Below are 12578 nucleotides of genomic sequence, written 5' to 3'. Positions count from 1 at the left end.
ATGGGCAAAGATTCCAGTTTGCCCGACACGGGGAGAATTTATCAAGTCCCTGTGGATGGCTCACCTCCCAGATCTCCATGTTAAATTCCTGGCAGACTGGTCCATTGTTTGCTTCCAAAAGGTTGTAGGGTAGGTCGAGCTAATGGTACTGCTGGCTCACTCTTAGCTAGCTGCTGAGATGGTCGCTTACACCGACCATGCTCCAAATCATGTTCGCCATCTCCAGCAGCCACAGTGAAACTTGTTTTCCTGGCCTCTGGAGGAGGGATGGGCGCCATGGTGAGGAAACCACCACGAGCTGAGCTGCGCCACTCTTAGCCAGCATTGAGCAGTTTCAATGAATTAAACACTTCTCAGTCTGTGGTATTCCTTTGGTCGAATTCCAGGGTATGGAAATGGTGGTTGTGACAGTTTTTCCAGCTTTCAGAGTTTTTTTTGTGGGGGGAGAGGATTCGTCAACCTCCTCACTCCAGCATGCCAGAAGCAGAAATCTGCTTAATTTTTCTACAAGCAGAAATAGTAGAAGAAAGTAGTTCAACTGCCAGCAGCCCCAAGCCTCAAATTGAAATCAAGACTGTCCACAGGGGTAGGGAGTAACCTCTTCACAGACACCCTAAAAACAAAACATGATTAAGACTACACACTTCCCCACCAATCACTCGCTCTTCCTGAAAACAACTACACTCCATCATTATCTTAATCCATATTTATAACCGAGTTTCCATGGCCTTCAACTGCTGGAAATCTGCTCACTTCCCCAAATTGGAATGTTCAGGGTAATGGTAACCTGCACAGCAGACCCGATATGCTTACCAAAAAACTGTTATTTTTATCATTTTCAACTTTCTATTGCATTTTGGAATGTTTGCACTGTAATAACTGTATTTCATTTGTATATCCAATCTGAGATTCTCTAGCATTATTAGGTGGTATAAATCATTGATATTCAGTATGATTCCTGGCGTTATCTCTAGACCAGTGCTTCTCAACCAGAGACAATTTTGGCCCTCTGACTCAAGGGACATTTGGCAATGTTTGGAGACACTTTTTAGTCTTCATAATGAGAGAGTGTTGATGCTACCTACATCTAATGGATGATTCTAAACAACCTACACCACACAGTATGGTTTCCCACAATAAAGAAGTTGCTATAGATGTTTAGGGGTTACAAAGTCTATTACTTAATAACTATCTCCTAGGAATGCAATAACTGACATTGCTGGGTTGTGAATCGCTGACCCACTATACACCTAATAAATTGTTAGCAGGCAGAATGGGGGAACCCGAGGATCCCAAAATCTGCCTGCTCTAAATGGGTTCTGCCATCCACCACATCAAGATAAAACATACTCTTAGTACATAAGAACTTCAATAGAAAAGAACTTAAATACAATTAGTGTGCAACAGAGAGGAAGAGAAAGAATATAGTTAAATAGTTTCTAATACCCAAAGTTATCCATCCCCTCATGGGTAAATGCCCAGCCAAACAGGGTTGACCCAAAGTGGGGCCACTGAGGCCTGAAAGCTCGTCACAAATCTAAGGCGCCTACTGGTGGGGACTCATAGGAAAGGGGCAGAAGGGGCCAGACAAGTCTGGAAGGAAAAAGAAAATCAGTATGCAAGTCAACATATAGGCTGCCATTGTCAGCCTCCCTCACCCACATCTCTGTCTTTTTCAAGTGTTCCCTTCCATATCCCCTAAGTCCTTGGTATAAATCCAAGGCTGAGAAGCAAGTGTGGCTTTTTCTTCACCTGTATCTGCTCCATGTGTCTTCTCATGTCTCCTTCTAGTCTTCTTCCTTTTTTCAAGTCCTTTTCTAGCTTCTCTTAGATGCTCAGCTCCACCCTTCCTTGGCTGGGGCAGAGAACCTGGACTCTCCCCTTTCTATGGATGTCACGCTGTTACAGAATGACCACCACAGAATGCTCTAGTTCCTGACTTCTGTAGATACCTAATTACCACACAATATCCCTAGTAACACTGACCCTGGAATCTTGCGTTGATGAACAACTACGGATACAGAATATCCTCCATCCATTGTCCCCGAGAAGAGCCACTTGCTTGACCTCCACAGGCCTCCCAATCATTCACTTACACATTTCCCCCCATCAACAACTCTCACAGGCCCTCAGTTGCTTCAAGAAATAGAACTCCAACATACCTATGAAAAAAAAAAGAGTTTGGCTGTTCTTTGCAGGAAAGTGTCAGCTTTCTGGAGGTTCTCAGGTCCCTTATAAGTCTTCAGGCCCCTGCTGGCACAAGTTGCAAGTTTTCTCTTAGTCTATGGCTTAAGAATATGACAAAGGTGACATATTTTACCCGGTGTAAATGACTGCATGCCATGTTGTCAAGGAAAGGACTGGAAGAATTTTTTAACGACCCAAAGAATTAGGAGGAAATAAAAGTGAAATCTGGAGCTACCTGGATGTGTCAGCTATTAAGGAGCAAACATAAAGAAGATTTACATGAACTTTGGTATGTGCTCCTGAAGGAAAGCGACAGTTCTCCCTCAACCTGACTCTGGGGGCTTTTGCTATAAAGCGCCCAGGCATTGCCTGAGGGTACAGGGAAAGCACTCATCCCTCTCCAGGGAGACTGTTTTCCTTTGGGGCCTACAAATCGGGCTGGCAGCTTAGGTGCCATCTGGCGTTTCCCTCCTGTCAGTGAAGATGCCTGTGGAGGTGTCTGCAGGTGTCTCGATCCACGCGTGAAAGGGAATGCAGGTGCTCAGAAGAACAGGATTCAGGGCTCCAACTGGTATCATGTGAACATTAAGCTTATGTCAAAGGAAACACAGTTTTGTTACAGAGTAATTTCCAGCTGAAATGTCAGAAGGTGTGAGAGGTTTTCAGCACTCAGCAGGAATCCGATTGGAGGGGGAAAACAGGAACATGCTCCTCACTTTAGAGCAGGAGACTAGGAGGCAGAGTTTGCCAATGCCAGGTTTAGAGTGGTAAGAAAAGGTAGTAGGTTCCATGAGTATATTAGATAAAATCGTCCTGGAAAGAGAAGAGGCTGTAAGACTTCTTCAGACTGCTCAACAAAAAGCTAGGCCTGGTACTTGGAGAACAGACATCTTTGAAAGAATCATCTGGTACCAGTTCATGCAGTGGCCTCAACCTTGGTACCTAAATAGAAGATATAATAGGAAATTACTTTCTTTGACACCCTCTGTGGAAAGTTTTGTCACACTGAGACTTGAGAAACAAACCCACATCAAAGCAAGGAAGATAAGTTTAGAGAAAAAGGAAAGAAAAATATCTTCAGAAAAAGTTTCCACCTCTTTCTGAAGCTCTAGAGTCAAATCTTGTCTAAGATGTCCAGACTCTTCATTTACTATTTTCTTTTGATTTGGTTTTGGATAACGGATCATTTACTATAAAGTAAATATATGTTAAGTGGTTTATAAAGAAAAAAAAAAAGAAACAGAACACCATTTCTGGCCCTTACAGACCTCCAGCCCTCGGCACCAACAGATCCCAAATCATTAACCCGTTAGGAACTTAGAAACTGACACGCAGGGGCTCTGGCCATTGACACAAAAGATAGCGAGGAAATGCATAGAATCTTGAGTCTATTGACTCCTAAAGAATATTAATCACCAAAGATGTACAGATGGCAAATGAGCATATGAGAAATACCACACATCACATGTCATTGGAGAATTGCTAAGTAAAACAGTTGGATGGGGCCTCCCTGGTGGCGCAAGGGGTTAAGCACCACACTATGAAGCAATTGCAGCCTCTGCAGCATGAGTTCGATCCCCGGCCAGCCAGGGAGCTACCCACATGGCGAAGCAGACCTTTCCTCTCTTGCCCGCTGCTCCCCTCAGCAGTGTACTTCAGTCAATCTGCCTGTTCTGTTCCCCACTCTGTCTCTGGTGAATCCTCTCACTCCCCGCCGCCCCCCACATCTCTGGCCTGTACCCCAGCTCTTGTATGTATAAATAAATAAATCTTTTAAAAAAACAGTGGGATGCCTTTACATACCTATTAGGATGGCTGAAATCCAAACTGACAATACTAAATACTGGTGAAGAGTCAACAGGAGCTCTTACTCATCGCTGGTAGGAATGCAAAATGCTACAACCACATTAGAAGAATTTGACAGTTTCTTGCAAAGTTAAATATAGGGTTACCATATGGCCCAAGAATTGTGCTTCTAGGTCTTAACCCAAATTAATTGAGAACTTACACCCACCCTTAAACCTGCATAATAATGTCTATGGTAGTTTTAGTCATAATTGCTGAAAACTGGAAGCAACCAGGAAGTCTCTCAAAAAGTGAACTGATAAATAAAAAATCTGGTACATCCACACAATAGAATATTATTCTGTAATAAACAGACATGGGCTATCACGCTATAAGAAGACATGGGGGTAGGTTAAATGCCTATGATTCCAACTATATGGGCTTCTGGAAAAGCCAAGACAGTAGAGAAACATCCATTCATATTCATAGCAGAGCTATTCACAGTGGATGGATGGATGGATGGATGGATGGATGGATGGATGGATGGATGGATGGATGGATGGATGAACAAAATGTGGTCTATAAATACAGTGGGATACCACTCAGCCTTAAAAATGAAGGCAATCCTGTACATGCTGCAACATGAATTAATGTTGAGGACGTTACACTAAGTGAAATAAACAAGTCACAAAAAGACAAATAAATACTCTATGAGTCCACTTTCATGAGGTATCTTAGGTGGTCTAACTCATAGAAACAGAAAGTAGAGGTGGTTACCAGAGACCGGGGGGGGAGGAGGAAAGGGAGTCATTGCCTAAAGAGTACAGTTGTAGATTTGCAAGATGAAAAAATTCTGGAGATCAGTTGCGTGATAATGTGAATGTACTTAACACTACTGAGCTGTACACTTAAAATGGTTAAGATGGTAAGTTTTGTATAATGTGTCCTTTAATCCAATTTAAAAAATTTAAACTCTAGAGAATGCAAAAAGATAAAACTCTGGTTGCCAGAGTTTCATAGGGAGGGGAAATTTTAGGGCTCTGAAATTATTCTGTAAGACATTGTAATGCTGGATACATGTCATTATACATTTGTCAAGACCCAGCGGACTGTGCAAAATAAAGAGTAAACCCTACTGTAAACTATCAACTTCAGCCAATAATAATGTGTCAACATTAGCTCGAGAAATGTAACAAACATACCACACTAATGCAAGGAACTGTGAGCCAAGGAGAGAGTATGTGGGAATTCTGAACTATCTCATCAATTTCCTGCAAGCCTAACACTTCTCTAAAAAATACCGGATGGTCTCACTCATAGCAGGAATCTAGAAAACTTAAATAAGGGACCAGGAAAATGAATAACTGTAAGAAAGTGAAAATCAAAATTAACAAAAAACTATGAACCAGAGACACTTTTTGGGGGGTGGGGGGCAGGAGGGGAGGGACTGGGATCAGAATGGGGGGGTTGAAATTGTATGGGGAATATAAAAATAAAATTTATTAAAAAAATAAAGCTTATTAATTGAAAATTTAATGTAAATGTTATTGGTTGTACAGGTCATTGTATTTTTCCTGTTTTGCGAAGCATGTGTTTTCCTTGATCCGTCCCTATTACCCAGCCCTTCACAGTGTTTATTCTCTGGTCTCAGAGAGCCAGGCCGCCTCCAAACAAACAATATAAGTCCTCAGCTGTGTCCGCGGTGAGGACAAGATTGCTCAGGGATATTGCCCAGGGATTCAGACTTCTAGTCTTAGAATTTAGTGATACTTAAATAAGGAGCACCAGATGGCACTCCCGAAAGGTTGCTGTCACCCGCTGGGCATGGAGTTGCTCTGTCCCTTCATTCCTGCCCACACTGGCATGATCCAGTTCTCCAGGGTATGATAATCTCGTAGGTGTAAATAATATATTATAGTTCTTTTAACTTGTACTTCTCTAGATATTAATAAGTTTGAACATCTCTTCATATGTTTCTTAGTATCTGTCTTGGAAATTGTTACATGCCTTGCCTTTGTTTTTTCTATTGGAGGTCTTACCTTTGCGTTGTGGTTGCTGATTGGTAGAAGTTCCTTGTACATACTAGATACGCCCCTTCGTTGATGTTCAACATTTAAAATGCCTTCTCTTGTACTTCTGCGGTTTTCTTTAAAATGTTCTTCACCCTCCTAAACAGGTTTTTTTTGTCACCTAGCTTTACTGAACTGTAATGGACACATAACATTGTTACGTTTAAGGTGTATAATGCGTTGTTTGATACATTTATATATTATAAAATGATTATCACCATAGGACTATCTAATACCTCAAACATACCACATGGTTTCTATTTCTTTTTTGTGATGAGAACATTTAAGATCTACTCCCCTAGCAACATTCAAGTATATGATAGAGTATTATTAGCTGTAGTCATCATGCTGTGCATGAAATCCCAGAACTTGTTAGTCTTATAGCCAGAGACTTGTACTCTGTGACCAACATGTCCCCATTTTCCCCACCCTCCAACCCCTGGTAACCAGCACTCTCTTTCTCTGAGTTTGACTTTTTTCGATGCCACATATAAGAGAGATCATACAGTATTTGTCTTTCTCTAACTTATTTCATTTAGCATAATGCTCTCAAGATCCATCCATGTTGGGCCTCCCCGGTGGGCAGCGGTTGAGCACTGGGCTGCGAAGCTGCCCGCAGCCTTTGCAGCGCCGGTTCGATCCCTGGCCACCAGCGAGGGTCCCACATGGCGCGACAGACCTCTCCTGCCATGCCCACTGCTCCCCTCAGCAGTGTATTTCTTCGTCAGCCTGCCTGTTCTGTTCCCCGCTCTGGCTCTGGTGAATTCTCTCACCCTCCTGCGCTTCTGACTGTACCCAGTGCTTGTATAAATAAATAAATAAATCTTTAAAAAAAAAAAATCCATCCATGTTATCACAAAAGACAGAATTTCCTTCTCTGTCATGATTGAATAACATTCCTCTGTGTGTGTGTGTGTGTGTGTGTTTGACATCTTCTTTAACAATTCAACTGTTGACAGACACTGAAGTTGTTTCCATATCCTGACTCTTGTGAATCATGTTGCATTAAATCTGCGAGTGCAAGGATTCTAATTTCAGTTCCTCTGGATACTATGGAGAGTTTACTGACACATTTCCAATGAGGTTTCCCCATTCCAACAAGTAATTCTCGGTCATGAGCAGCTTGGTTTTGTTTTGCAGAGCATGAGTTTTCCTTGCTCCATCCATGTTTCCTAACCCTTCACAGAGATAGCTTCAGATTGCAAAGGGAAAAGACTCAGCTTCCCAAGTCCACTGTCCTCTTTCGATGCCAGCCACAAACCAAGGCAGCCACCTGTGCTTCTGACCAACCAGATCTAGATGGGCAGTTCCCACAAATACCTCCTCAGACTTCAGGTGCCAGCCGCGTGCCCATATTGTTACCTGTGCTTCTGACTACAGTGACTGTAAATCAAAGGTTCCCACGACCTCCTCCTCAGGTTCAATTAATTTGCTAGAATGGCAAACAGGACTCAATTTATTACAAAGCATTCAAATAAATTGCCAGATAAAGAGAAACAGAGGGTGAGATCCCGAACAAAGGAGCCTCTGTTTTTCTGCAGCTTGTGGTCTGGTAAGGTACCCCATGGAAGTGCTTCCAAACCCCCTCCTTTTAGATTTACATGGAGTCTTCATTACACAGGCAAGATTGATTAACTCACTGGCCATTGGCATTTGAACTCAACCTCTAGCCCCTCTCCCTCCCTGAAGTCTGAGGGTGGAACTGGAAGTTCCAACCTTTATTCACATTGATTTCTTTGACAACCAACCCTCATCTTCAGGTGTTTTCCAAAAGTTACCTTCTTTAACATAACAAAAGACACCTTAAGTACAATCAACATATAGGAAACTCCAAAGTCTTTGAGGAGCTGTAAGCCAGGAACAGTAGGTGGGGACCAAATATATATGAGAAATATACTTTGGTCACCTGGATGACTGTATATGTAATCACAATGCCACAGATATATACCCAGAAGTGAGATTGTTGGGTCATATGGTATTTCTACTTTTAATTTTCTGAGGAGCCTCCATATTGTTTTCTTTCCATAATGGTTGCTCCAATTTCCATTCCAACCAATAGCACACATGGAGCCCCACTTCTAACACATGCTCTCCAATAACACTTGTTATTTCTTGACTTTCTGATGCTAGCCATTCTAATAGGTCTGAGGTGATATCTCATTGTGGTTTTGATTTGCATTTAACTGATGATAAATGGTGTCCAACAGCACCTTTTCATGAATTTGTGTTGGCCATTTGTGTATCTTCCTTGGAAAGCTGTCTATTTACTCTGCCCATTTTTATTTCTTTAAATTTTTTAAAAAGATTTTATTTAGGGCCTCCCCTGGTGGTGCAGCGGTTGAGCGCTGGGCTGCAAGGCTGCCCACAGCCTCTGCAGTGCCGATTCAATCCCCGGCCGGCTAGGGTCCCACAAAAAAAAAAAAAAAAAAAAGATTTTATTTATTTATTTATACAAGAGCCAGGGTACAGGCCAGAGGCGCGGGAGGGTGAGAGGATTCACCAGAGACAGAGCGGGGAGCAGAACAGGCAGACGGACCAAAGACACTGCTGAGGAGAGCAGCAGGCGTGACAGGAGAGGTCTCCTCAGCCATGTGGGACGCTCCCTGGCCGGCAGGGATCACACTGTCGCTGCAGAGGCTGCGGACAGCTTCACAGCCCTGCGCTCAACCGCCTGGGCCACCAGGGGAGGCCCTCTGCCCATTTTTAAATTCATTTTTTTTCTGTTGAGTTGTATGACTTCTTTATGTATCTTGGATATTAACCTCTTATCAGATATATAATTTGCAAATATTTTCTCTCATTCTATAGGTTTCATTTTGATATAGTTGATGGTTTACTCTGTTTTCAAGGAGCTTTTTAGTTTGATATTATCTCACTTATTTTTGCTTTTGTTGCTTGTGATTTTGTTGCCATATCCAGAAAACCACTGCTGAGACCTATGCCAAGGAACTTTCCTTTTTTGGTTACTTCTAGGAGTTTTAAAGTTTCAAGTCTTATGTTTAAGTCATTTTTTAAAAAAGATTTATTTATTTATACAAAAGTTGGGGTACAGGCCAGAGTTGCAAGAGGGTGAGAGAATTCACCAGAGACAGAGTGAGGAGCAGAACAGGCAGATGGAGCAAAGACACTGCTGAGGGGAGCAGTGGGCGAGACAGGAGAGGTCTGCTGTGCCACGTGGGTAACTCCCTGGCCGGCCGGGAATTGAACCTGCACCACGGAGGCTGTGGACAGCCTCACAGTGCTGCGCTCAACCCACTGCACCACTGGGAAGGCCCTTATGTTTAAGTCTTTAATGCATCTTGAGTTCATTTTTCTGAGTGGCATAAGGGTCCAATTTTATTCTTTTGCATGTGGTTATCCAATTTTCCCATCACCATTTGTTGAAGAGACTATCCTTTGCTCACTGGATGATCTTGGCTCTCTTGTCAGTATTAGTTGACTACATATGCATAGCTTTGTTTATGGGCTTTTAATTCTGTTTCGTTTGTCTATGTGTCTGTTTTTATGCTTGTATTGTACTGGTTTGATTATTATAGCTTTGTAGCACAATTTGAAACCCCAAAGTGTGATCTGTCTGGCTTTGTTCTTCTTTCTTAGGATTTTGTTGGCTATCCTGGGTCTTGTGTGGTTCCACAAATTTTAGCACTGTTTTTCTATTTCTGTGAAAAATGTGACTGGAATTTTGATAGGGATTGCATTGACTCTGTACAGGCCTTTGGGTAATATGACCATTTTAACAAAATTATCTCTTCTGATCAATGAACACAGGATAACTTTCCACATGTTTGTGTCTTCTTCAATTTCTTTCATCAGGTCTTATAATTTTCAGTGTATAGATCTTTCATCTCCTTGGTTAAATGTATTCCTAACTATTTTATTGTTTATGATGCCACTGTGAATGCAATTGTTTTCTTTATTTCTTTGTTAGATATTATGTTGTTAGTGTATAAAAATGCACTGTTTTCTGCCTCCTGATTTTTTTTTTTTTTGTGGTACCCTCGCCAGTGCCTGGGAACGAACCGGTGCTGCAGAGGTTGCCGGCAGCCTCGCAGCCCAGCACTCAACCGCTGCGCCACCAGGGGAGGCCCTGCCTCCTGATTTTTTTATCCTGAAATTGTACTGAATTTATTGATGAGTTTTTTGGTGGAGTCTTTAAGATTTTCTCTCTACAGTCATGTATTGCTTAATGACAGGGATTAATCTGAGAAATGTGTCATTTGGTGATTTCATTATTGTGCACATATCAAAGAATGTACTTACACAAACCTAGGTAGTACAGCTTACTACACACCTAGCTTACTACACACCTACACACCTAGGATGTGGGGGCCATCATCATCTATGTGGTCTGTCACTGACTGAAACATTATGCAGTAAATGATTCCAAAAAAGATAATTTTACTTCTTCCTTTTCAATTTGAACGCCTTTTGTTGTCATTTTTGGAGTCTGAAGGTTTGGAGTGTGGGGTTCTTGGGTTCACTCTGGGAAAGGTTTCACCAGAGCTCCCCTTTCAGTGACGCGCGGCGAGTTTCCCAGGTGAGTTTCTCCACAAGACACAGACGGTCGTTATATTTAAAGGGCAGGTTTCTTAGGAAAGGGATGAAACAGTTAAAGACACTGGCATAGACACAAGCGGGCAAGAAGAGCTGCCCCAGAAGAGTCAAGTTCGCTGAGAGAGGCCTGCACGGTTGCAGGCGGGCGGCCTCAACAGATCACTGGCAGGCAGGAAGCTGCTGCACTGCAGAGGGAGACAGTTGGTGAAAAGAGGCACCTGCATAGTCACAGGTGGGCAGACAGGTGCTGCCCAGAGCCTGTGCAGAGACTGCACTGATGCAGTCTTCTGTTTGGGAGGAGCTCACGCCTTGTGAGCTGTCAGTTGGTTGCTAATTTTGGATAACTGTGTAGAATTTGAAAGGGATGGAAGAGTCTACAATGGGCTCAGTCTCCATCTCTTTACCTTTGGGGTCTGTTGGGCTAAATCTCCATATCTTTATCCTTGGGCCTGTGCGCTAGACAGCAGTCTGATACCTGCTTGGATGTTATGCGCAACTGTGTCGATGGTTATGCTAATCTCTTCTGCCCCCACCTACTTGTGTGAGCCAGCTTTCTGGTCTTGTGGCGCCTCCTTTTTCAGTTTTTTTTCTATTCTTGTCCTCCATCACCTTTCATTTCTTTTTCTTGCCTGATTGATATGACCAGCACTTCCAATACTAAGTAGAATAAGAGTAGTAAGAGTGGGCACTCTTGTTTTCTTCCTAATCTTGAAAGAAAAACTTTCAACATTTACCAATTGAGTTTGATGTTGGATGTGGGTTTGTCATTTAAAAAAGGGGACATTTGCATAGGTGCAAATGGTTTTCTGCACACAAGGGCCGCCTTTAGAAAGGGGCGGCAGAGTTATCAAAGGAAAGAGATGCAGGCAGGCAGTCTTGGGGTAAGAACGCTTTGTGCTGGAGCAATAGGTAACTTTAGTGTTAAGTGGAACTTCTTATTGTTCTTGGTGGAATTTCTCCCTATGGGGTTAAGTTGGTTTGCTGAAAGATTGTTAACTTTTTTTACCCCCATTTGGTTTTGCCTGTAGCTCTTCCATTGTCGGTTTAGTCGATTGAGTGACTGTGTTAATCACCCTTATCTCTACCTAAGGCTGGACTGGCAGGCAAGTAGTCTAAGACCCTGAGTCAATGTGTTTGTCTTTCCCAGCAGGGTGTTCTATTAGGGATATAACACAATCAGTTTAAGTTTCCAGGAATGCAGTTTGAGCCAGTTAATGGTTGATTGTGAGGAGGCGGCATAGGGAAAGCTATTCAGTGACTTTCAACAGTTTAATTCTAAAGAGGGCGTACAGTTCAGTTGTCAGAGTTTAATTCTGCTTTTTCATTATATTTTCTGCTCTAAGCTTCCATCTCAGCCATCCCCTCATGGGCAAACATTCAGCCAAACAGGCAGGGCCCAAAGCTGGGCAGCCAAGACACAAAAACAGAGCCACTGGAAGAATGAATCCAAGGCAGCATCCTGGCAGCAAACACCAGCAAGAGGTTTCACAGGGCCCAAAGGACTGGAAGAGAAGGAGAGAATGTGATGCCCAAGCAGAATCCACCACGAGGTCAAGATGGCGGCTGCCAGAGTGTCTCAAGAGAGTGGAATCAGGTAGCCTGCCAAAGTACCAAAACTGGAAAAAGAGCCACAGGGGGCGGGGGGAGGCAAAAGTGAGAGAGACCCCCTGTATCTTACCCATTATCTCTGTCTTTTATTTTTTTTAAACATTTATTTTTATTTATTTATGCAAGCACTGGGTACAGTCAGAAGTGCGGGAGGGTGAGAGAATTCACCAGAGCCAGAGCAGGGAGCAGAGCAGACTGAAGTACACTGCTGAGGGGAGCAGCGGGCGGCAGGAGAGGTCTACACACCATGTGGGACCCTCCTCCGGTGGCCGGGGAGCAGCTGGGGGATCGAACCGGCGCCGCAGAGGCCGCGGGCAGCTTCGCAACCCAGCGCTCAACTGCTGCGCCACCGGGGAGGCCCTATCTCTGTCTTTT

At 43.1% G+C, this 12578-nt stretch overlaps 1 protein-coding gene across 1 annotated transcript; it reads left to right on the top strand.

Annotated features, from left to right (window-relative positions):
- Nucleotides 1-2976: 2976 nt before the first annotated feature.
- LOC311187344 (large ribosomal subunit protein uL29m-like) lies at nucleotides 2977-3595 on the top strand (the record flags this gene model as incomplete). Its single annotated transcript, XM_084258699.1, has 1 exon — nucleotides 2977-3595. The coding sequence occupies one exon, from the start codon at nucleotides 2977-2979 to the stop codon at nucleotides 3289-3291; it is 315 nt and encodes a 104-aa protein (XP_084114825.1). The 3' UTR covers nucleotides 3292-3595.
- Between the last annotated feature and the right edge of the window lie 8983 nt (nucleotides 3596-12578).

The sequence above is a fragment of the Talpa europaea genome (genome assembly GCF_964194135.1).
Source record: "Talpa europaea genome assembly, chromosome: X".
NCBI lineage: Eukaryota > Metazoa > Chordata > Mammalia > Eulipotyphla > Talpidae > Talpa > Talpa europaea.
This window is presented reverse-complemented; position numbering and strand designations above follow the sequence as displayed.